This window comes from Rhinolophus sinicus, linkage group LG12 (genome assembly GCF_036562045.2).
Source record: "Rhinolophus sinicus isolate RSC01 linkage group LG12, ASM3656204v1, whole genome shotgun sequence".
NCBI classification, from domain to species: domain Eukaryota; kingdom Metazoa; phylum Chordata; class Mammalia; order Chiroptera; family Rhinolophidae; genus Rhinolophus; species Rhinolophus sinicus.
The window spans coordinates 25,440,921-25,468,231 of NC_133761.1; the positions used below are offsets into that span (position 1 = coordinate 25,440,921).

At 36.6% G+C, this 27,311-nt stretch overlaps 1 protein-coding gene across 3 annotated transcripts in view; it reads right to left on the minus strand.

The window, feature by feature from the left end:
* OXR1 (oxidation resistance 1) overlaps positions 1-27,311 on the minus strand; it is a 451,232-nt gene that overhangs the window by 176,690 nt on the left and 247,231 nt on the right. For all 3 annotated transcript variants that reach the window (XM_074316799.1, XM_019750589.2, XM_019750593.2), the window contains one exon: positions 26,209-26,405. In XM_074316799.1, the coding sequence (XP_074172900.1) occupies positions 26,209-26,405 (197 nt within the window). The remainder of the gene's footprint in view (positions 1-26,208; positions 26,406-27,311) is intronic.

Below are 27,311 nucleotides of genomic sequence, written 5' to 3' on the forward strand. Positions count from 1 at the left end.
GTCAATCATTATGTTTCAACTAAATTCTGCTCATTTTAATAGTATTCCCTAATCACAGCAAATATTGAACCCTATTGTTAGTTAGATATTATGTTTAATTGACTCCTAAAATAAATATAGTGCTCCAGGATGAGGGAATTTTCCGGATAATTTACATCGGTATTTTAAAATGTAATAGCTCTTGATGGTAAATGATTTGAATTCTATTACTCTAATTAAATGCCTTAGTAAACAAAGGTATATCAGAATGGGAGCATAGAGAAAGGTAAGGTTCATTCTGGGGATAGAAAAAGGTTTCACAGGAGGGGTAATATTTGAATTCAGTTCGAGAGCATTAATAGGCTACTAATTAACTGGCAGTTAGAAGAGAGGGCCATTCTAGGATAGAGAAACAATTGAGTTCTTCAATGTGGTGATAGCTGTTTTCTGCACTGCTAGCTCATCTTCACTTAGTTTACCTTATCAAGTGTTCTAGACATGTGGGTTTGTTTCCACCGTGGGTGAAATCCAGATGCATTCTGGGAGTCTTACTAGTGAGTTCTATGGAATGCTGCTATGTGGACATATACTGGGATTTCGGTTCTTTCTCTTGCCGACAGTGTATACTGAGTGTTTTGAGAGCTGTGACTATAACATCTTTCTGTGCTTGGAATCCTCTGTTGAGAGAAAAAACAGTTTGAGACTATGACATTAGCAGTAGAACCCAGGACTAACAGCACAGGTTTCTAAGTTCCACTCCTTAGCAGCACTGTGACTTTGGGTAGCTATTTAAGTAATTTAAGCTACTGTTTTCTCATAGGTGATATAGGAATGATGACAACATCTACCTCATAGCATTGTTGTAAAGATTAAATTAGATATCTAGGAAAAGTTTATTACCACAATGCCAGTCAAATAGCAAGAAGACAGAAATACCAGTTTTTTTTAATGCAGGTTGATGTATGCTAAACTCTGTTTTTCAGAAGGCAAGAGATATAGCCGTGAGGACTGACTTTTCTAACAGGACACACAGGAGGACCTCGCAGGTGGATAATGATAGTGACCCTTTTCATTTATACCGTCATTTTTTTTCATCTAAGTGATCACACCCTTTTAAAAACAGATATGCTAGGACATTGGTAAGGAATAACCTTTGCTGTAGTATGCAGAAATAGAACTCCAGAGTTTAAAGAAATTAGAACTTTCCCAATTGTGCCCACATACATTGGCTAACATTCAAGGTTTGCTCACAAAGGCAACAGATGTTCACTGCGTCCATCCTAGGTGTTCAGCCCCGAGCCAAGGGCTCGGGGAACACAGCGATGAACCAAGCAGCCATAACTCCTGCCTTCCTGGAGATTATAGTCTAGATAAAGATGCAAGTTACTTCAAAAAGGATTGTAGGTTTATGGTGGCAAAATCCAGGGTGCTCTGAGAGTTCTACAGTCAGATTTGTGACATCCCCATTTCCTGTGCTTATAGGAGCAGGGTTTCTGTGTATACTGTCCCAGTTCCCTGGAGGTTGGAAGCCCAAAGCTCAGATTCACATCACTGCTGCTGTTTTGTTCCAGTGATTATGACTTTGAGGCAGGTAGCACTGCTGCTTTATGCTGCTTTAATATATTCATGAATGTGCTGGGGATATTTTTGGGTTGTGATCAATTCTAGCGAGGGGGGAGAATTCTGGGATTGGATGTTTAGCCAAGTAGCTCTTTTTCTGCAGCTGGTTTTAGTCTGCCGGAAAATGGCACATTTTATAATATCCATAGATTACATTACCTCTGAATCCACAAATATTTTGAGAACTCTAAAAATCAAATCCAAATTTCTTCATATTAATAGAAAATAACAAAGCAATAGGCGATACACATCGCACTTTTTGCTGTCTCTTACACACAGCTATTTCCTGAAAACTATATACTGGGGCCCCAAACACACAGTATACTAACAAATTAAAACTATTTCAGGTGGTTATCCATTCATTGTTGAGACAGACTGTAAATTACTTTTTAATTCACCCTTCTTTACTGGTTTGTGGAGAAAATGATATTTGTTCATGTTTTTTATTCAGCTTTTTATATAACATATTTTATTGTGGTATGAACACTTAACATGACATCAGTTAGTGTACAATACACTATTTTAAGTGTACAATACAGTATTGTTATCTACTGGCACATTTTTATAGTTGTTGCCTCTGTAGTCTCATAATTTTCCCGTAAGCTCTCTTTTTTATGAGAGACTAGAAAATGTTTAGCCATAAAGCAAGAGAGAGGCAAAAGTGAAATTAAAAGGGAAGTTTCCAGTCTGTCCCTCTGTGTCTACTTATGTAACCAGAGAAACATTATGGCTTGATGGAAGGAGCACAGGACCAGGAGTCAGGAATCATGCTAAGTAGACATTTAACCTTGAGTCAGTCCTATGGCTTCTCTAACTCTGGTTTCACTATGGCAAAATGAGTGAGTCAGATTGTGTAACTGTTAAGATATAAAAAGGAATAATTCATACCACTTCATACCCGTTAGGATGACTATTGTAAATAAATAAATAGACAAAAACAAGTGTTGGCATAGGATGTGGAGACATTGGAATTCTTGTGCATTGCTGGTGGAACGTAAAACTATGTAGCCACCATAAAAAACAGTTATGATGTTTCCTCAAAAAATAAAAAAAAGAATTATTATATGATCTAGGCATTACATTTCTGTGCATATACTTAAAGGAATGTAAAGCAGGGACTTAAATGTATATTTGTATACACATGTTTATAGCAGCATTATTCATAATAACCAAAAGGCAGAAGCAACCCAAGTGTCTGTCCATCAATGAATAAATGGATAAAACAATGTGGTACATATGTACAATAGAATATTATTTAGCCCTAAAAAGGAATGACATTCTGACAAATGCTGTAACATAGCTGAACCTTGACGATTATGCTACATGAAACAAGCCAATCACAAAAGGTCAAATACTATATGAGACCACTTACATAGGGTACCTAGAGTAGTCAGATTCAGAGACAGAAAGTAGAATGGTGGTTTTCAGGGAATGGGAGGAGGAGGGAATGGGGAGTTACTGTTTAACTGTTACAGAGTTCCAATTTTGCAAGATGAAACATTTTGGAGATGAATGAGGGTAATAATTAGACACAATACAATGTACTTAATGCCACTGAGCTGTACGTTTAAAATGGTTAAAATGGTAAATTTTATGTTATGTGCATTTTATCACAATTTAAAAAATGAATGACTCCTTTATAAGTATATTTCACAAGAAACAAATCCACTGTGTAGAACCTGGAAACGCAGTGATAGAAGTCTCCTTCAAGAGTACACTATTTTGCAAAGAGAGCAAAGTAAATAGACATTTATTATGTTTACTACTTTATTGAAGTCTTTTGTTCAAATAACTTTTCATTTGAATGTCATGGTTTTACCAGGTAGACAACGTACTATCTAAAACAACAGTTTTGTCTCCCTTTCAGTAGCTCTGTTTCTAATTTCTATTTTGCACTATATTGCATCGTCTAGAAGAGGGCGTCTCAATCAGAGGTGACTTTTCCCACAGGGGATATTTGGCAATGTCTGGGGACATTTCTGGTTGTCACATTGGGAGTGATGATACTAGTATCTAGTAGGTGGAGGCCAGGTGTGCTGCTAAATATCCTACAACGAACAGGACAGCTTCCCACACAAAGGATTATTTAGCCCAAAATGTCATTAGTGCCAAGGTTGAGAAAGCCTCATCTAAAACCTCCAGAAAATATAACAGTGGTAAAAGAGGGGCAATATTGACTTGTTTCCAGATTATCGCTTTTGCAGTGATAAACTGAAACTAATAAAAATCTAGATGGCAAAATAACACAGTACATGTAAGTATACTAGCCATCTTGAAGGTTTTTATCCCATAACAGAAGTTACAAAATATTAATTAAATAATAGGAGGTAATTTAAAGCCAATCTAGAACAACCTTGTTTCGAAATTTACAAATTGTCCCAGCACAACCATAGAATCAATCTTTCATATAAAACTTTCAGAGAGCATCTACTGTCTCCTGTGAAGATGAGATGCACCATTGCAATTTTTTCCCATTATATTTATTTCTCAGGGGAACACGGAATACTTTTACATAGTTTTATGTCAGTCAAAAAGACTCTGACACCCCAAGAAGAGCAGTGCTCTTTTCCCTGAGGTCCCTTCCATTAGTAATATGTATATGCTTGATTATTCTCATCAGCTGAAGATAAATCAGATATACCTTAAAGAACATTTGCATAATGGAGTTGAAACTTTTACCTTCTAAAACAAGATAAGCCAAAAATATTGAAATATGTTTCTGCCTGCTTCACCTATTCATGTGAGCAGATTTGCTAAACAAAAATGCTCATAAAAGGCAAAGGAAAGCTGAAAGTTTCACGTACTGTTGGTTGCTAGGTAACTTCCTATTACCTGTGTGTTGTACATATCTGTCTCCCTTTGGATTTTATGTTTTGACAAGAACACCACCTTGTAAATGGAAGAAAAAGCTTGTCCTCTCTGCAATTAAGAGGCAGGATAAGAATGGCTAGATAAACATTTAGAAAGCTAACTCATTCAACATTACTCAAGCCAGTGCTTTGGGGGAAAATACACAATTCCACCCAAGACTTTTATGTGAGGAGTTGACCAGTGTGCTCTCTATTGTACGGATATCAATGCAGACCCATCCCTGACCTTTTCTGTACAATGATCCAAAGGGGTGGAAGCCTGAAAACTAGATTTATCTATAGTTTCCTGTTAGCAAGATTTCTATTTAGATTCCATCAACAAGAGGTAAAGTAGACTTATGGGCAGATGGCAATGTGAGGTTTTCAGAGGCTTCTCTCCTGTCTCTGCAAATCATTCACCTCAGTGTTGCACGCAGCTGAGAGCACTGATACGGCTTCCTGCCATATTTACACTTCCGGGTTTTTTGAAAACCCATAATAGTTCTCTCTGAGAACTATTTACGCCCAGCTTTTTCCACAGCTTTGTAAGCGTATAATTCCTGTATAAAGTCCTATCTTGCTCAAATACGTAGAGTGGTTTCTGTTTTTCCTAAGCAAACCTTAGCTCACCAGTGAGTATCCACAGGGAGAAATTTACCTACTTATGTCTGATGAAATCAACTCACCAAAGGACGGTAGTTGCTTTTCATAGTTTTTAAAGAAATCACTTGTGACTAACAATTACACAATTCAACACAGCTTTTTTTTCTTTTCTTTTGTTTGATGTGTATATAATGTTCAATATCTTCACTCATAGGAATCACTAATCAACCTCTCACCCCCACCTTTAGGTGCTCAAAAAGGAAATAATCCATCAACCTAAGATCTGGAAGAAAAACAAAAATAAACTTATTGCATGTCAGGTGGAGGAGATGGTTAAAAAAATGGCTATAAAAACAAATGAATGACCACATACAGCTTAAACTAATTAAATTAATTTCAAAGTAGCATACTTGATCTAAATAAGCCTTTTCATGAAATTCTGTGACTGAAGAGTACCGTGTTCACTCAGTAGCTCCCTTCTCCTCTCCTTACTTATGCTGTAAAACCATCCAATGCCCATATTTGGAGCCAACCCTGAGGATGTCACCAAGAAGCGCTGATATCTAGGAAGTCTCTTCCTTATGCTTATGGTGCAGAAAGAAGTTGCAAATTTTGTAGGTTTAGCCCATTTACCATTAAAAAAAGTCATAGAAATGTGAGCCTATAGAAACTCACAACTCTTAAGCTAACAGACTTATCAATCACATCTCTAATCAATTATAGGCAAAAAGAAATTTAACATACCCTCAACCCTTTTGAGGGGATTGCTGACACACCCACTTAGAAAAAAAGAGAACAAACCAGAGATTGGTGATGGTTCACTAAAAATATATGTAAGAATCTTCTGAGATGCCAGAACTAAGCCACACAGAGTTCCATTATTTTTTTTTTTTCTCCTTATGACCCTAAAACTCAAGCCAATGTGAAATTTAGTTTCTTGCAGTGATATTACTTTGTGGTTATTGCCAACAAACAGCATAATATATTTGAAACACTTATTTACACTGAATCTATTTACATGCAGTAATTCAAGTACAGTTTTATTGAAGGGAATGGGATTTAAAAAATAAGTTTAAAAAGCCTAATCTACACTGGAAATTTACTGATAAAATAATTTTATAATTGTATTTACATGAATATGACTATATATTATTTTCTCAATAAACTTTGGCAGAAATACAGAAAGAAAAATAAGTATTTTTATGAGTTTTTTGAATTCTTAATAAGAATTTCATGTTTGGGAAGCTTTGCCTCTAAAACATGTTCGAGTTGCTTTATGAAGATTTAAGAAACACCTGTCTCAGGGAGCGAGGGGGAGAATGTATCTTCCTCAATCAGATGCACCACCTGTTTAATAAACACGTGTTTTAGGCCACTTACTGTTCACTTGTTTTTCTTTTCTTGTGAATTTATTTTGTTTTAGGATTTCAGATTGGGTAATATTCACAGTATCTCCAAGTACAACCTAAGCTGCTAAACAGTCTTGCTAAAGCTAAGGAATTATCTCTAAAGGGCTTGGCACAATCACCTGCATACCTATTAGGATAGTGCAATAATTGTGTTCTGTTTGTAAAAGAGGAGGTTCACTATCTATTGAAGGCCGTGTAGTGCAGAAGACAGATGCAAATCCTTGGTCTATCGGTTACTACCCGTGGAAGCTCACACAAGCTATTTAACCTGTTCGGGCCTTAATTCACTCATTTGTTAAAAGAAAGACAAAAATGCACAACTGATAGGGTATATTCAGATAAACCAGAATGAGACATGTAAGAGCCAAAAGCAAATACAAGCAATAAACATTGGGCCTAGATAAAATGTTGGTTTCTTATTCCTACCTCGTATTACATGGTTCTTCTCTACTACCTTTGAGATCTCCATTCACTCCCTGGGAACCCTTTAGGACTGCTCTGTATTTCAACCACTCCGTGCTAATTTTTGCTTTCTTCTCTAAGTCTCATTGAAATGAACTATTTTCATAGCTCATCACACTTCAGGGAACTCATCCATGCTTCTAAGGTATCAACTGCCAATCTGCTAAATGAAGCCTTGCCGAAGCGCTGGTAAGCAAGAATCAGGAGCATTACTTTTCTTCTTCCCAGGTGGGTCCGTGATCTCCGGAAAACAGTCCTGTCTTTGTTTTACAATTTATGGGTGTTTTTCAAGGGAGGGCTCTGGGATCAAACCAAACAGAAACTATTTTGGGGTGGATACTTCTTTCTTTAACCCCTCAAATCATGCAGTGTGCGAGTACTGGCAACAGTGAGTGAATCTCGTTTTCTTCACTTCTTCACCATTAGTACCTCTCTTGGTTGGGGTTAATGTAAAGAATGATGGTGAAAGAACTTGTATTTCCTGAGGAAAACTAAGGAGAGCATGTAGCCAGACTTACGCTTGTTGGTAGAGATACAAGGAGGGGAAACAAATGATTTGTGTCTCATCCCAGGAGCATCATTATACCAATTTGTTTCATATTAACATAATAGTGATTTACTTTTATTTATCTACCACTTACTATGTTTAGGGAGCTCTGCCTCTAAAACATTTAGAGTTGCTTTATGAAGATTAAGAAAAACCGGTCTCAGAGCAAGGGAGAGAATAAATTTTCCTCAATCAGATGCACCACCAGTTTCTAAGTGTTTTAAAAGCGTGAATTATCATACTCTTATAAATTATTAATGGGTATCTGTTCAACATGTATCATATTTCAAAGGACAACCTAATTAAAAAATATATATTATCTACATTTAATCCTTGGACCAGCACAGTGATGTAGACAACATCTTCTTTTAACAGATGTAGAAACAGAGGTTCAGAGAAATGAAATAACCTTCCCAATATCACATAATAAGTGGTATCACCCAGATTGAGATCAGGCTATATTGGCTCTACAGTCTCTTCTCCACTGCCTCTGACTAAGTGACCCTCCTCACTGAGGGCAGTAGTGCAAAAGTACTAGGAGAACAAGGAAATTATTTCAAGTCTATCACAAGGCAAAAAGAAGTTGATTGTGATGTTGAATATTCTTAAAAATGGAATGGTACAGATATTACCATGGTTTTGTGCCAAAATGAAATATGACTATATTATCTTAAAAGAACAAAATAGATAAACTGCCTACAGGATTGTCTTAGACCCCCTTCTTTTGGTAGTTATTATTTTCATACAGTCCTCCTTTGTATTAAGCTAAAAACCCGTCTTGGAACTTCTGCCCACTGGTTTTAGAGATACCCTTGGGAGCCGTGTAAATGATGGTTGATCCTTCTTCCTTGGGGTGGACGACAGCGACAATGTATCCCGGAAATTGTGATCATTTACGATTATATTTCCTTTTTGGCTTGCTATGTTACACTGCTGACAGTCACCTTTAAAATTGAAACCCATGGATTTTTTTCCCCCAAATTGCTGTTAAATCAGGTTTTCTGAAATTTGTATATGTACAGTTGACTTTTTCAAAGAAAAGAAATTAACACTTGAACTTGTTAATTTTTTTTTTTGTTTGAGTCAATTACATTAAGTTTGAGTTAATTATATAAATGTTGTTTTCCATTTGAGTCAATCACTTAAGGTGAACTTATCTTGTCATATTTTGATGTCACTTAGCATTGTGTCAACTTGTATCTTATCTGTCTCGGTCAAAGACACTTTTGAAACATGAATGAGACACAGTCCTAAATGCAGGCCTTGTGGCCCAGTCCTAGAAACCATTCATCAAGCTGACCCTTCGGTATTAGTCATCCTCAAAGCACGGAGTATCCACAGAATCATGTCATGTTTATTTCTCTCTCTTTCTAACTGACCATCATGTAAAATTTGTCAGATTGTTCTGCTGAAATCAATATATTTTCTCTATGATGTTTTTCCTAATCCTTAAGTCTTCCATTTAAAAGGAAGTAGTTTATTTGACATGAGTCATTCTGAAAGGACTCATAGCTGATCCCACTTCATGACTTTTTAAATTAACTTAACCATTTTTCAGCAATGTTTAGTGAACTTAGTTTTGTTTCTGCTAAAGAATTATTGTAATTTTATCAGTTCATAATTTACTAGAGCATGAAACAGGCTAATTATAGAAGCCCTGTTTAGTTTTTACTAATTCTCTCTCCTCCTCCCTCCCTCTCTCTGTTCCTCCCTCCTCCCTCCCTTCCTGTAACAAGCCCTGAGACAAATTATACAGGAATTTTCAAACACTGCCAATATTCTGCTTTTATTGAGAAATATGAAAAGGGCATGTTTAGTGCTTTAGTGGAAACAATGCATTAATTATAATATGCTATTTCCAATACACACATGAGAAGTAGAATTATATGAGCGAGACTAAGTGCATAATTGTGCATACCAGTTACCTGTTACGGTTCCTTAGCATCTTTAAATGACTCATCATGTAGTTTTATCAATTACAGCAACAATAAGTCACAGTTGTATCCCATTTTATACAGAGCATATACAGTCATTACCTCATTTGATAAATAACTAAGTTGCCACAAAAGAGCAGGGCACACACCTTGGAGAAAGTGAAATTTAACGGAAAGAAGATAGGTTTTGGAGTCAAATGTGAATTTCAACCCTTGTTTTACACCTTATAATCCGGGTGACCTTGTGCAAGCCATGGATATCGCTGGACCTCACGGGTAACATAATAAAAGCTATTACAAGATTTTTACGATGATGAAATGAAATGATAATGCACAGTATCCAGCACGCACATGTGCTCATAACTTTTGGTCCTTTCCTCCTCTCACTTCCCCACTTTGAAGAACCCACCTCCACACGCATTTTTCCATGCTTAACTTTAACTTTGCTTTACCACACTTAAAACACCTATTTTTGTGCTATTCACAATTGCTGAGTTTGTCACAGCTATCTGGGGTCATAAAACCAAAACAAAGGTCATAGCCACTGAGAAAGATTCCCTTCTATAAAGGGATATAATTATTATGAAGGTTGTTCATTTTAATGCGGCCATATGATTACATTATATAAAAAGTTTAGGAGATGGCAAAACAAATAAATCACGATGAATGATTGGAATTACGAACAGAAACAAGCAGGTACAACCTGAAACTTGTCGATTTGGGAAGAAGAGCCCAGCGTAGTTTGGGGACAACAAAATTTAATAAAAGAATACTAAAAGTGGCAGAAAGGAGATGGTACAAGTAACTGAACACGTTTTTAGAAACAGATGTTATTTCGAAATGCATTTAGAGAACTGTTGTGCCAAAAATCAATGCTTAGAATAGTTTCATTTGAAGAGAACACTAATAAAATGCACCTCAGTTAAAAACATCAAAATCCAAGAATTAAAGGCTCAAAGGAATCTTCATGATCATGAGCATGTCTAATTTCCTAATTGAACAGATGTAGGAGTTAGAAACCTGGGAGGACAGGTGACCCAGGTCCAGGACCACACCTTTGGTTAGGAGGAAATGTGGGAATTCTTTCAAAATCATCTTCTTTTCAAGTCCTTTCTTTCCACTATTAACGATGATGTGTCTGACCCTGACATCAACTGAGGGCATCTCTATCCTATGTGTCCTGTGTATATTCTCCCTATTTCTGCCCAATTCAACTTTGTCCTTTCATCAGTTTCTGCAGGACATCCAATCACAGACAGAATTTCATGATTTGTACAGGGTCTGCTGAGAGTTCAGGAGTCACAGGCAGGAGGTGTGGAGGTGCCCTCTGGGGCCCTTAGCATTAACAGAGAAAACTGGTATCTGGGTTAAAGGATGTTTGATAGATAGAAAGCTCTGGAACTCTTGTATTTACACTTCAATGGAGGCTAAACCCCTGAGCTACTTTGTTTAGTTTCCGAAGGACTATAAAACTCAGGGAGCTATCGCAGAGAAGATTCATTTACATAAAGGAAAAAGGTTTCTCTCCCTCTATACAAAGGGGAGCAGGGCAGCTGTCCAGCTCCTATATAAATGTCCAGATTTATAATTTCAGGGGTACAGACCCCGATAGGTGGAGCTGACATCTACCTTTAGCGCATGGCTGCAAGGGAACAGAGAAAAGGAGAATCAGGGCTATTATTGCTGCAGGTAAGAATACGTCTGATCCAGAAACCTCATTTTTGCTTTCAGGACAAAAAGAAATATAAATGGTAAAAACTTATCAATAATGTATTTTTCCCAAGCTAAGACTACTGATTACTAATTAGCTGTTATTTCCCCATTGACTTCTCTTCATTTTCATTCTCCTTCTTGAATAAAATAGCAAATGTTTGTTACGAATTTACCAGCCAGGTAAATAATCTTTTTTAAAAATCTTATTTAAAACTCACAAAAACTCTATGAAGAAAGCGCTTTTATTCCCATTGAATAGTAGAAAAAAATGACCAACAAACTTTACCAACACAAATGGAGAACAGCAGAGCTAAAATAGCAAGTATATTTCTAAATTCTAACATGTCTATCTTGTGTCAGAACCTGTTGTTTCTACTGCTCTGCACTAAATGACATTATACTGTCACAGCTGTCACCCTTAACTAATCAAATTCAGCAACTGCTATATCTCAAATGCTCCAATCTTAACAAAATAATTTCATCTATTAAACCATATGCTGTTTTGCATATTTCATAGTATCAAAACTATGTATATGTGTGTGTGAAATAATATCCATATTTTTATTCTAATTCTGAAAATTTCTTGTATCATAGGTATCAAGGGCTAGGAGTTGTGCAGTTTCTTTCAAGAAAGAAACATAAGTCTTTACGATACATTCTTGGTCCAGGATGGTAACTTGGATCCTAATATTTAAAGATATGTTAATTGTGTTGTCAAATGAAGAAAGCCTCCACACTCTTCAGACTAGCCATGCTATTCATGGAACCAGCAGCATCAGGCTGAAATGTTACAAAAGCAAAATTGTGAGCTCCACCCCAAATCTACCGAGGCAACATCTGTACTTTTATAAGATTCTCCAATGCACATGAAAATTTAGGAAGCAATTCTTTCGACTAGTTTGAAGGCATTAAAACTTTCCTGGTGAGTCCAGCTGATGAAAAGTAAAGCAAAGCCTTTTGTGTGTTCAGATGGCTCATTGTGGAACTTCCTTTAGACCCTGAGTCACGAGCTGTCAGCTGATCACCCTTAAGTTCTCCACAAGTCCTAAAATAATGTAGAAAAAGGTTCTCACACCGTGTGATGTAGTATGACTCTGTATTAAATAGGGTGTTTAAACAGAATGAATCATAAGTGTGATTACCCTAAGAGAAGAGACTCATGAATACTGATTCAATCCAGGAAAAAGATGTTTTAAGATACACTGGTTTTTCTCGAATCATATAAAAAACATCTGCTTTTAACATCAACATTTTTTTCTGATGTGATACTTAGACATCAATCCATGTCCATCCCATTTTTCCTGACAGACTTTATTACTGTACTCTACTTAAATCATAGGTGATGACCAAAGAAGGAGGCCAAAGAGAAGCTGCTGCTCCCTTTGCTTTGATAAAAAATATTCCCCATCCAACTCCCAACAAACAAAAGTTCAGGACCAGATGGCTTTGCAGGTGGGTTCTACTAAACATTTAAAGAAGAATAAAACCTATTTGTCTAATGCTACTCCAGAAAATTGAAGAGAAAGGAATGCTTCCAAACTGATTCTATAAGGCCAGTATTACAAAATGAAACAAAGACACTACAAAAAAGAAAATTATATGCCAATATCCCCGAAGAATGTAGAAGCAAAACTCCTCAACAAAATATTAGCAAACAGACTACAACAATGCATTAAAAGGATCATACACAATGATGACATGGGATTTATTCCAGGGATTCAAGGATTGTTCAATATCTACAAATCAATCAGTGTGATACACCACATCAACAAAACAAAGAATAGCAATCATGTGATCATCTCAATAAATGTAGAAAAAGAATTTGACAAAATTCAACATTAATTTATGATAAAACACTCAACAAAATGGATACAGAGGAAATATATGTCAACATCATGAGTCATATATGACAAACCCACAGCTAAAAACAAGACAATCTTTTGCACTTTTGGTTATATCAGTGACATAGTTTCATTTCTTCCCTAAATAACTAGCAGAGGCTAGGACAGGACATATTTATAGGATTATAGAGCTTGAGGAAACAACAAAGATGGCCGCCTATATCCCTGAGCATCTTTTCCCAGTTTCCTCTGCAGCCTACTGATTTTATCCTGCTCCTTAAATTTTGGGTAGGACTTACTTCTTCTTACTTTACTCACTCATCTTAAGAAACTGCTGTATATCTACATACTAATTTGGATTGACATCTTCATTCTAAATCCATCTCTATCTCCTGAGCACTGGAACTGCAGAGCCAACTCCCTATAAGTACCTCAAGTTCAACTGACCCACAACTGAACTCAATATTCCATTTAAAAAGCTATCCATGGAGTATTTTCCATCTTTGTAAATATAACCCCATTCACCCAGAAGTTCAAATCAGAATCTCAATGGCTATCCTGGAAGCCTCAAACAAACATAAGGTCATTCATTAAAATTCATTTTTTAAACATTTTATCAAGAGTCAATTCTTCACCTAATTTTTTATTTTGTTGACTTTCTCAGGTTTAGCTTTCCTCATGTACTTAAATTTTAGTTTTAGGCTGTTCTTGAGAGGGAGCTTTTAGGTTCTCTCTCTTTCTCTCTCTCATCTTCTCTTTCCTTCTACCCATTTTTCTCTTAGCTCTTCCTGTCCCCTGAGACATCCATTCCAGAATAAGGTCTTATATTGGTGGCTCACATCACAAGCTGTTAGTGGGGAGAAAACAGATTCAGACAAGGAATGAATGAATGGCTTCTCCTAGGTCCAGCTTGTAAGACTTTCTGTTTCCACTGCCTCTGAAAACTCAATATGAACCACAACCCTGCATGGGCAGTAAACACAGCATTTTTGTCCGGCCTTCCTTTCAAAGTCTAAGTTCAAAGAAGTGAGTAGGGCTCTATTCTTCCACCATGCATGGTGTCTTTTCTTTTTTAATTTTAAAACAAACTTCTCTATTCAAGGACAATTTTTAGATTTAGATTGCTAAGAAAGTACAGAAAGTTCTCATATACCACGCATCCAGTTTCTCCTATTATTAATATAATATATTAGATGCTATATTTGTTATAATTAATGATCTAATATCAGTGCATTACTATTAACTAAAGTCCATAATTCATCCAAATTTCCTTACTTTTTACTTATTGACCTTTTATCTTAAGATTCTATCCAGGAGACTCCCTTTCATTTAGCTGTGATGTCTTCATTGACTCTACTTGGCTGTGACAGTTCATGGTGTCCTTTTAAACCCACTCACCCTGCTGGAGTCGAGCTCTTGGCTGCCCCTATCTCTGGACCAGAGCTCAAAAGGCCCGTGACTTTAATTCTCATGTGTTGCTATGTATTTTTATCCCTTTTCTGGCCCTAGAGTTATTTTCTTTGTTTACAAAAGAAGATATAGCTTCTTAATTGAAAAATGTTAGCTATTGTTGTTCCAAGTATTTGGAACCTGAAATTATAGCACCAATCTTCTCTAGTCTTCATTTTCAGTTGGTCACCAGTTCCTCTGGATTTATGTCCATTATCTCTCTCCAGTTCTCGCTTGTTGTACTGCCATGGCCTTAGTTTGGGATCTTGTCATTCTTCACTTATTTTGATATTTTGTTTTTTATTTCACATTTATTGCATGCTCACTCTGTACACGTATCTACGAGTAAGCAATTTGTACACATTACCTCATATAAGCCTTGTTACAACCCTGAGTGGTACAGCATAATATTCTCATTTTCAAAAAAAAAAAAAAAATCAGAAGTTCAGAGAGATAAGTGACTTATCCAAAGTCACAGAGCTACTCAGAATAGCTGAGCTAGGATCTAAACCCAGACCTATGTAATTCCAGAGCTACAACTTACTATCTACTTAGTCCTTACAGTATATGTCTAAAATAGTTTGCTGTCTTTAGGTACATATATCCCCAACCCATTCTCCATATGATACTCAAAACATCTCTCAATAAAGCAAGCTTATCAAGGCACTCTCCTAAGCAAAACCCTTAGCAATTCCCAAGGTGTCAAGATTACATCCAAACTACATAGTATAGCACGCAAGACAGCTATTATCTGTCCTTTTATTTGTCTCAAGCTTCATCTACAACTATTGGCAGTTGTCAATGGTAGTCAGTCAATCATTGATTAAATGAGTGAATAAGCATTCTTAAAACTGCCTACTGAATTCTGGTTTAGAGAGGCTTCTATAGAGGTGGAGGTAAAAAATGAGAATATAGAGGAAATTATTATTTATACTCCTCCTTTTCTTATTTAAATGCATGTTTTTGGCTATCTCCATCCCATCCTACTCACCCTACGTTTATTTACAAGAACATTTCTCATATCACAAAAATCTGTAATTTGAGAGAATTGTTTAAAGCAGGAAATGAAACTCTGTAGCTCCAAATAGCATACCAGATACCCTGTTTCTTCACTTAGAGTAAATATTATTCTGTTGGCATTTGCTGTATCTTGACTCTCTTGAAATAGTACTTGACAAAGACCTCAAAGACACTGAAACTACTATTTGGAAAGGAAATTCTTTTGAATTGGTCCAAGAGACACTAAATAAACAGAGTCACAAAGTTCAACTCACTGTGGACACCTATGAGTTTTTATCTCCAAATACAATATTGACGATAATTTTTGCCTCCTTGGCTCAGAGAACTCTGAGAGGAAATCAATATCCTCCCATCAATGTATAAAATTTAAGCAAGAAAATAAAGTCCAAGCATGTTTGAATGTAAATCTCAGCAAACAGAAAATACTGTAATGCAGCAGGTCAGCAGGCACTACTTAAAATTTTACTAATTTTTCTGACAATGGGATATCTTCCATATATTTAATTGTAATGTTTTTAATATTTATAACAGGGCTCTTTTAAATTTAATGGACAGCAATTCTTTCCAGAAGACAGAATGTATCAGAAGATTTAAGATTCCAATTCATGACAGAGGCTTACTACCCACATGACCAAACAGAATGAAGGAAAAGGGATGCTAAGTTTTGTAGACCATGATTATGCAGACAATATGGGCTTCCTCCCCCAGGAAACATCCATCTAAATTACTGAAGACATTCACATAAAATTTTTAAGGTATTTAACTTTAGTATTTTCAAACATACATGGTAACCTGAAGTAGGTTAACTAATAGATAACATTACTCTAAATGCAGTCTATTAATTTCTCTTAGTAGGTATTTTTTACCTGCTAAAAGCTGTTTGTTTAGCTAATTTGTGGAACATAGCATTTTTTTGTATCCTGAAGTCATGTTTCCATTACAAAACCACATAGCTTTTTAATTCCCAGATTGCACTAACACAAAGGTTTTTTAATCTCCTAGTTTGTTCAGAGGCTCACAAAGTTTGAACTAGTAAAGTTTTTAAATAGCTCACCAGAAGCTTGCTTTCATGTATTCATAGATGTACACATGATTTCTAGTGAATTATTACGAATGGTCACTGAAGTATTTATAAACGGGTTACTCAAAGTAATTAACTTATAGTCAAAGTAGTTTCAAAATCTCTGGCAGAAACAGAAGCATCTGCCCCATTGTTCGTGACTTTTAACGATTTTCAGTAATATTCTTCTCAGTAATATTCTTTTGGTCAAAGTTGTGAACATGGTTACATTTCCTTGAGGAGCATATCCCATAGTTTTGTTTTTTGTTTTTTGTATGTGTGAAGAAATATCTTTAGTATGAATTGGGAAGAAAAGCCAACTTAAAAAAAAACAATAATCAGGAGATACCAATAGTTTTATTACTGAATGTGTTCAAGGTACTAGAAGCTCTTCAAATTCATACTCTAAAAAATGGAAATACTGGGGAAATTTGGACATATTATCTCACTGTCCAAACTGTCATTAATTCTATCATTAAATGTTTAAAATAAAGTAGGTCCTTCAAAAATAATCTTTTCTTGCTATAGCCATGGTTCAGTGAAAGGGAACATTCTTACAAGCGCTGATGGGTGGAAAGGGAACTTTTACTCTCAAACAGAGCTAAGGGACTTATTTTAATAGGATTTAGCACATTTCAAACAGGATCGTGATTATTTCTCAACCATGAAACAATGTCCATTTTAATTATTCCACAATTTTAACCAGTATAGGTTTAATTAGGCAGTTTGGAAATCATTAAGTCAATTGACAGGTATAATTTGTTTATAATAAGCTATAAAACTATTATGGTGCAACTCAAGCACTATACCAACACAAGCTGCTCAGGGAAACCTCAAGGTTACCATTTCTTAATGCATTTATCGTGGCCATGATTAAGCTGTGTTTCTTGATTCCAGATGGATTACGTCTGACAGAAAACAACCTCATTATTAGGGCAAAAAAAGAATAAGGTTTATGTACAAAATATGGTGCTAACCTGTAAAATTAGAGTTGTCAAGCTTATCTAGCACATTAGAAGCACTACCAATCTATGTGGGTATCAGATGAACATTTTTCTTCCTTCTGAGTATACCGACTGCTGCTTAGTAAAGTTTAAAATTGTATAAATGTTTAGTAAAACATACCTAATTTCTCTAGAAAGACATAAAGCTTTCATATTTATTTTAAAGTTGAAAAGGGGTTTCTGCCTGTGGGTTTTCCTAGGCGTCATGTTTTAAAGTGGGTTTTAAATGGAATTATTGCTAATTAAAAAAGATATAATAAGAACCCAATCAAACACACACACACACACACACACACACACACACACACACACACACACTCATGGAATCCCAAGGTTTGCTTATCCCACAAATGAACAAAAAAATTGAACTTGAATTTTCAATATCTTCAAATTCCCTATCTTAATGAAAATTACTCATTCTTAAGCAATGTGCATTTAAAAAAAAGAAAGAAAGAAATGGTATTTCTACACACGGCAACTGTCTTCAAAATTTATGAAAAGCCTAGGTCCAGATTTCATTAACAGGGAAACTTAGCAATAGAATAATTTCCCCTAAACATTCTTATGACCCAGAAAATACAAGAAATCATCAAACTGTCAGAACAAACTTCAAAACAAAGTCATCTTTCTCAAGAACATAATTTGATTTGAACCCTCAGGGCAGTCATCCATTTTAGTTTCTGTGCTTACAGGCAGTGACCTGTGTGCCGAGATGCTTCTTCTGATTAAATCACAGAGACTTCCTGCCTTTACGTGAAGAATCCTCTTACTTGAAGAGAAGGTTCTGGTTCAGTGAGACCTAGTTTCATGCTGTAGAATGTGTAGCCTCCAGCTAGATTAGTCTTTTCCTTTTATTCCCTCTCTCCTGTTATGGTATTTTCACTTTAGAGTTGATCTTTTTTATTCTTATAATTAAAAAGTCTGCCTTCAAAATGATAGGTACTCAAGTTATGTGATGGTATTTTTAAATGCCTGGTATATGGCAACTTAAAAGCAGTTAAATGTGCATCTTGCTTTTCTCTTTTTAGAATTTCTAAACTAGTTATTACTGTTCTAATTTTGCCAACTACTCAGAAGAATTCCCAGGAGTCCCCTTAATTCTGTAGGCTTTCTTTTCAATATGTAAGCAGCCTGGGGTTTGTAAGATACAAATTTGTATTTAACTTGCTTGATTAAGCTTGGGATGTTGAAGGCATTCTATTCAGAAGGCAGGGCCAAAGACAAGATCATTGGATTTCACATTTTATAATTACACAGATCGATAAAATTTCAAAGTAATATTTTGGGGACATTTCCCACCTTAATTTTGATATGCCAGGATATTATAAAAGAACAAATCTTATTTAAAAGGTCTACTATCTGTAGTGATCACATTGTAAGGTATATACATGTAGAACCACTATGTTGTACCTCATATAATATTGTATGTCAACTATAACAAAAAAGTAAAAAAATTAAAAATAAAAACAAACATCTGTACACACACACACTCACACACACACACACACACACACACACACACACACAGTCTACCAAATCAATGCATACTTTTCACAAAAGTCAATTCATTTTAACACAAGAAAAGATGTAAGAAAAGAAGGAAAGAGGAAGAGAGGAAGGAAGAAACAAGAAAGAGGAAGGAAAGGAGAAAACAAGGAAGGGATAGTTATTTTAACTGAATAAATGTAATTCCATGACAAACTACTATTCTTTTTCTATAGGATATGTTTTACCATCCATGGTATGAACTACCATTTGGGAAACCACTCACTCACTGAGCTCTCTGTCAATAACCTAATTTCGTTTTTGTTTTTGTTATTGAGAAGAGAACTTGACCTGAAACCATGGAGAGGATGAGCTCTTTACCATTAGTCATCATTTACCTAGATTTTGTCCCTGACTTCTCCACAGGTATGAGGGAAGTTTGGGTTGAATCCTAACACTATTCAAGGCGGAAGGAAAAGTTTGTGTAACTTGATAGATCATACAGAGGAGTTTGGTGAGGTGGGAGTGTAGGGCCTTGTCTGAGAGGAAGCTGGAGAGGAAGCAGAGACAGGGCATGGAAGGTCTCTAGAGCAATGACCCTCTCTTGTGGGGAAGGAGGCACCACTGCAGGGCTTCAAGCAGGGGATAAGTTCACCAGATCTACAAGGATCAAACGATAAGAGGCTTGTAACACATAAGCTCCAAAATCATTTAGGTCTTTGCCAGCAGATCTCAGGACTTTTCCCTCTAGGCAAGTTGATGCCTAAACTACTCTAAGGAGATAAAAGTTGAACTTAAAATAAAACAAAGCAAACCAGAACTGCCCCCCACCCCCAACACATATTAAAATGTGTTACGTTCTTCCTGGTATTCAATTTCAGTATTCTCTGCTCCAGCTCAATCCACATGGCCTTATTCTTTTCTTGTAGAAATGAATGCCATCTGGTACCTCCTCTTGAAAACAATGCTGGGAAACTTGAGGCCCATTAAGTTGCCCCTCAACCCTTTTCTTCTTCATGCTGCAAATGCCCATTCTGTTAGTCTTTTCATGAAGTAATTCTATGCCACAAAAACAACTCTTTGAAAAAAAATTATTAATATATCTGATGTCCTGTAAGTGAAACCAGCCTGATTTCTCCGAATTGTATAATTCAGCTGCTGAAATGTTTATAAAAATTACATAAGATTTAAACCCATATACAAAGTAACTTGTCTATATCTCCCTTCTCCCTCAAACCTGTTTTATTTTTCTTTAGAAACTCTTTTCCTTGACAATATGTTAATATCTCATTGTTTATTTATAACCTGTCTTCCCCACCAGAATATGAGCACCTAAGAGCTTACCCTTAGCCTTATTTACTCCTGTATTAGCAGCACTTGAGCAAGGCCTGGCATGGAGTAGGCATTCAATAAATATTTATTGAATTAATTAATTAATAGATTCATAAATGAATACGTTTTCATATGTAGAAAAGTGTGAGTTGTGCATATCCCCAAAATAAACTCAAATTCATTCATCTGAATATACCTGGAAGCTACTGTGTAAAGAACATTGCCTGACTCATCCTAGACAGCGTCTTACAAAGAGAATGTGTTAGAGTGCGATTAATATAAATATAAAAATATAAGTGTATTTGAAAATATAAAAAGGTAGATCCATGAGGGCAAACAGGAGACTAAAAGGGGTGAGCAGACTGTCAGTTCACATGACAAAGTGAGGACCTGAGAGGGAGCTCTCAACTGAAGGAAAGTTCCAGAAGTGTTATTTAGTGACCTGGTAGCTAAGGAGCCCCCTTATTGGACCTGTTTGGAAGCCTTGCTGAGCCAGGAACCTGGGAAGGCCAAGTTCCAACCTTTTCTGCCTTTTCCATGAACTTGCATAGAGCATTTAAACAGCGTAAGTAATAAAACAGGGCTTTGCTAACTCTAACCGTTCTTTAGTTTCTTTGTTTTTTTACACATACGAAGGTTGTACTACTCTGTTCCTCACTGTTCTCCACAGCAGGTGTCCCAAATCTTCTCTCTGAAGCCCTGAAGCTTCCAAAGCTCTTCCTTAAACTGAACTCTTAGCAGATTTCCTCTTGTCATCCTCCAGGAAGAAGGGCGATCTCCACCAGGACCCCTCTCCGCCTCCCCATCCTCATCCCCAACATTTATGCAGCACTTACTGTGCACTTCCCAGTGTACTAAGTGCTGGGATTCATGAAATTCTCAGCATCATTCCCTACACAGACGAACTGAGATGGGAGATAGACATGCCAACCCAAGAAGATAAGGGGACAGGTAAGTGCCAGATGCCAAAAAAGCTTATGAGCAAGGAAGGTGGAGGGAGGTGAAAGGTGACTGGGCCCTTGGGGCAAATAAAGAGCCTCCGAGCATCTTTATATTCTGATGCAATTTCTCTATCTCTTTGGATCCCACAGCACTTTGCATGAGCCTGCCCTGCCCTGGGCTGCTCCCCACTCATCCTCACCACTGCCTTTAGGGCATCTGCTTTGTATTCTGCTCAGTGGTGTGCCCATTTGAATCAGGCACTCCCCCCCACCCCCACCCCCACCCCCCATAATGACCACCTTGAATGTAGCGTTCTCTGTTATGTTTTGTTCTATTCTGAACAGGATCTCCTATGAGGCCTTCACACTGCAGGGTCTGATCAGGGACTAAACAGCATTTTGTGTTTCACTGAATGACTTCTTGTGGGGACATCCATTTAAGAGTCGTCCCACTTTCTAATTGTCAAGGGAAAAATCCTCAGAATGGAAAGACATCAGCACCTTTTATTGAGTCACAGAAGCTATAGAGAGACATACGAGCTCTAGTTCTAGCTTCTGAAGCAAGGAACAAACATTACATGGACTTGTACAGGTCTATCTGAGGGGGCCATGGGATATTTCTGGATCCTGCATATCGTCTTCTTCACTACCTCTGTGCCTAATTACGAGTCTTTCAGAAGTCCTTACACGTAGTTCTCTGACTTAAAGGTAGCAAATACACAGAGGACTACAAAGAACCGGGTCCACTATTTAGATTCACTTTTTATCTTTATGTCAGGACTATGGTCTTAAAAGATAGTTCCCTTATATCTATTGTCAAACTCCAGTAGTTTTATTGAGCACAGACAAAAATTGGGGTAGAGAAAAATTCTATTCTATTTGTATCTATTGACCCATTAGACTTGGTCCACTAATTTAATGTTATATTATTCTAGTTTCAATTAACACTTTTATTTTAAAAAAATAATAGAACTTTACGTATCTCAAGGACTTCAAATATCTAATCCAGTGATTTTTTTTTCAAACTGCATGTTATAACTCATTCATGGATTATGCAATCAATTTAGGGAGCTGAGATTGCTTTTAAAAATGAACTAGAGAACAATAAAAATGATCACAATAAATAGTAACGGGAATGTTTTAAGGAAATTTTGTTCGAGCTATGCTGGTAGTTGGGTGTGTATACAGTGGGTAAGTGGTGTAAAATGTGTTGGGCAGAATTCTAAGACGGCCCCAAGATTCTCACCCCTCTGACGTCCACACCTGTGTAATCCACAAGAACATGAATGTACATTACTCCCATGATTATCTTATGCTGACTCTCAGACAGGAAGCTCATCGGGTGGGCCTGACCCACATATGTGAGCCTTTGAAAAGCAGAAAGCTCTCCTGGCTAATCCCAAGTCAGAGATTCAAAAGAGGAGGATCTGACACACAGTTAACTGACTTAGAGATGGAGGGGGCCACAAGACAAGGGAAGAGAGTGGGCTCTAAAAACTGAGAATGGGCGCCAGCTGACAACCAGCAAGGACATGGAGCTTTCAGTTCTACAGCTGCAAAGAGCTGGATTCTGCCAACAAGAAGAAAGAGCTTGCAAGCATACTTTCTGTAGTTCCCAGACAGAAACTTAGCACAGCTAACGCTTTGATTTTAGCTTTGTGATACCCTGAGCAGAGAATTTAAGACATGCACAACCTGACCTACAGAAATGTGGGCTGATAAACAGCTAAGTTTGTGGTAATTTGTTTCATAGCAATCAAAAACTTATACAACACTTCATATGGTCAGTTGTGATAATAAGAAGAGAAAAAAACTCAAAAAGGCACTGTTTTGTGTCTTTAAATATTTTACTGTACAGATGAGAAACTTAAGGTCAAATGAGAGTAAATAACTTGCAAGATTATACAGTCAATGACAGAGGCAGGATAGAAAAAGCGCTTTCCTTTGCCACTGTCCAGATATAGTGATTACTTTCCTTTTAATTTATCTAAAGATTCATATATTTCACATCAGTAGAGAATAGCTTCCTCCTTACTTATTCTAAATCAATGAAATTTTATTACATTTCTTGTAAGATAGGCTATTCTCTTATAAAAAAGTAATGAGTTTATGCTGTGTCATTTTTTGCTGCTATATTAGGCTTAATATGTTTCTGTTATAAAAATAATTAAAAATCTGAATCCATTGTCTACACAAGGAGGCTATAATTTCTCTTTCCTTGAGTTCTCTCACAGGGAGTAGATCCTATACATAGGTTCATGAAAGATAATGGCTGTGAGATTAGAAAACAACAATTCTAGAGAAGCTACTGTGGCCGCTCATAGCCACTAATAGACACTTAACTCCAAAATGTTCTAGCTGTTTATTTTTTATTTGAAAATACTGTAATAACCAGAGTCATGGCTTGAATTTAAATACAGTATTTTACTTAAATACAGTACAGCACTTCATTGTTAAATTTAATTGTAATATTCCAATTGGCCACAAGAGGGCTCCCAGGTTTTTCCAGTTGTGTGAATCACAAATTGAAACATTGAAAGATACCTTTCAAATGAAAGGGCCTATTGGCTGATGGATGGGTTGGCAAGGTTTCCTTTAGTGAAATTATCGGGGAATTGCAGTAAAAATATCACTCCACTATATTACTTATAGAAACTCCTCTGGCTCCCCTCTGTGCAGAGGGGTATCCTGGGTGACACAGAAGGCTGACTCTATAATGTCACAAGAGAAAGTTAATTTCATTTCCAGAGTCTGCTATCTCTTGCTCATGGCTCCTTTCATTTCTCTAAGGTTCTATCTCTTATCTGCAGAATTAGAGAGTGCAACACCTTCCTCTCATTGTTGTTGTGAGAATAAATTGAGACAGAAGAAAGGAGCTTAACTTGTGTCTCATATATAGAATTACCAATGATGGCAATTTCAATTGTTGTTGTTCATTACCAACACTGAAGCAGATTTGTTTTGTGAAATGATCTTTCCGTGTAGGTGATTTACATGGCTACAAATATTTCATCCTTGAAAATAGTGTTACCAGGTCGAAATTAGAAGAAGGGTTACATAAACACAGTTAGGTCCACAATTCAGATGTCAATTTTAACGTAACAGACATGCCATTGACATTGATTATGAGTCATATTGTTTCAAATCCAATAATTAGAAGTTCCCTAATGGTAGAGCTATTTAAAATAACTCATAGTTCATCTTTCTGAAATCCAAACCGGCCAAGCCGGTCAGTCTTTCTCCCTTATTTTCTCATATTTAGAGAATATTGAGTTTGTATGATAAACGATTTTCTGAAAGCAAAATACTGAGTCTTCCTAGCCAGCTAATAAATCAGAAAAGTGGGGCCGGCCCGATGGCTCAGGTGGTTGGAGCAGGTGGTTGGTGGGGAGTGGGGGTAGGGGCGGAAGAAGAGGAAAAAAAATCAGAAAAGTAATAGAAGGTGGTGGACATGTTGAAGGGTGGGAGGAGAGGACACTGAAAAATGGAGAGGCAGTTATATAAACTTTATGGGCTTTCCTAATTGAGTGATTTTCAGAACTCTGCTAGCATAAGTTTTAAAAATGGAACTATGCACCTGTCTAGACTGTCTGATATCCATTCTTGTTCGCTGGCTATTGACATCCTTAAGGACATCATGTTTCTTGCCTGTTGAAAAATAAGACTTGGACCTCTTAATCTAAAAGAGGAATAGTGAGAGTCAATAGAGAAAGAGTGGATACATAAAAGAGTGGAAAGGTAAATTGTGGTTTTAGTAGCCAAATCCTGAAATACTACTAGACCTACATAGAGACATCTCTTCAAGCTTGAAGGGAAGTAACTTAAACCAAAGACATAGGAACATGATTTAACAAACTCGCATAGAAAACTGGTGTAGGAATCAGAATAAGAAATCTGATCTCCTGATTATCGTTTCTAGATAAGGACACTAAAATATCTGAGAAAAAAATTTCGGACATCCCACATTGGGGTTGTGGGGGTGGTAGATGCCAAATAAAGCATGACCTCTTTGATGTAACTTTGGTAAACTCAATAAGCCACAGTCTCTACTATTAAAGCTTTTGGATATAACCAAATTTCTGTAAAATGAAATACTATGCAAGGCCAAAGCATCCATTCTCTTCTTGGGTAGATTTATCTCTCCCATACATCGTCCTCTACCATATATGACATGTTTAGCAACTTTTGTCTCAAATAGACCTAAGACACTGAAAATTGTTTTTGTTAGTTAAAAAGCAAGGCTAAAGACATGATGGACAAATATTGGTACACAAAAGTTGGTAATTCCCCTCATTTAGAATGATTACATACAACACTTCAATTAAAATGTTAAAGTTCAAACTATAGGATAGTATTCTACCTGGAAAAAAAGGGGACATTAACCTGCAAGCCTCCATCCACAGACAACTACTCTTTCGTATGGATGTGATTCAAACTCTCCAAAGGGAAGTAACATGCAAGCCCACAGCAGACCTACAATGTAATTTGTCCTCTCTGAATGTAATAATTTTCTGTTTTCTTAGTGGCTTTGTTAGTTATACAGGTGGACATCAACCACTGTCTTAACAACCTGACAGAACAGGGTCAGAGACTTGAGAGCCTGGAGGGGAAAAGAGAAGAACAAAAACAGAAAACCAAAACTGGTGTTGGCTGAAGAATGGAGAAAATGATAATAGTGGCACCTACGCTTAAAAATTGGAAAATGAGATAATATATAATTTAGTCCCCTTAGGCCAGGATACAGAAGATCCTCAAGCCTGCTCTCTTGTTTTAACTTTGCTGGAGGTTTTCAGTGTTTTTCCATCTCGGTGTTCAGACCATATAAGAAATTGTCTACATAAACCATAAGAAAGATAGGCACATTTTATAAATAACAGAGCATTAACTGTGGACATGCATATTCACAGTGCTGCTCAGATAGACTTCATCTATTCATTTGCATAAAATGTCTGGTGCTTACCAATGGTGTAGAACCTCTTCAGGTCACTCCTTCGGGAAGGATGCTTCTGGGTATTTTCTGTGTTGTTCTGTTCTTCTTCAATGATGGGCGTCTTGGGGGCAGGGGGCTTACTGGCTTGTGGCATTTGCTTTCCTGCACCGGCCAAAGGGTTGAACCCTGGAGCAGTAATATCCACCGACTGGGACTTTTTCTTCAACCTATACGAGTAAAAAATACCACATGCTATGATTACTGATTCAAGAGATATTCTTGTTTCACATTTCTCTCTACCATAATTGTTTTCCGACAATTGAGTTAAAGTTGCCCCTGAAACAGAACAAGGTTTATTCAGAAATTATAGACCTTCCCTACAGGATTTTAAATTCTTCAAACATTTTTCAAAGTGGGAAAAAAAAAAAATCTTCTGCCTAATCATTTTGAAAGGCTTCACTAAAACATATTAAAATGTAAGGTGATAAAGGACTTCTATTTTTCTAATAACAAGCTAAAATGTGGTGTCAAAGATAATGCATTTGGGAATTGCTTTTGGTTATGAAAGTAGTCTTTTTTAATGCTATAGTCAAACACTAGTTAGAAATAAATAATTGCAACCCAGAAAAAAATAATGAAGTGATTATCTGGATAACTAAAGGTTGCCAGTGCTTCACTGTTTAATTTTTAACAGCATTTTAGCTGTAAAAATTATAGTTCACATGGTTTCTCCAGACACTCTCAATGACAAAAAGTATTGCTCACTTCTACATTTTAAACGGCTGACACCAGGCCTAACATGGAACGCAAAAGTTATCCATAAAATATTTTCCCTACTCATGCATGAGAATGTTTCTCTTGATGTAAAAAACATTGGTATATGATACGAGCTAAATTCGAATATTTCAAGCTATATGACTTGATATTTGTAACATAACTGAACTCTAAGCCCAACTTACTCTTTGCCCTTGGTACGTCTGGAGGCTAACATTAAGTGTCATTTTTTCAAGTCTTCAGTCCCTATATAGAAAACGCTGGCAGTTCTCTTTATCAATTATGGTAATCACACCTAAACATTTCTCTAAAAGTTTCACACATCTTCACACCTCCAGGCTTTATTCCTATTTCCTGGA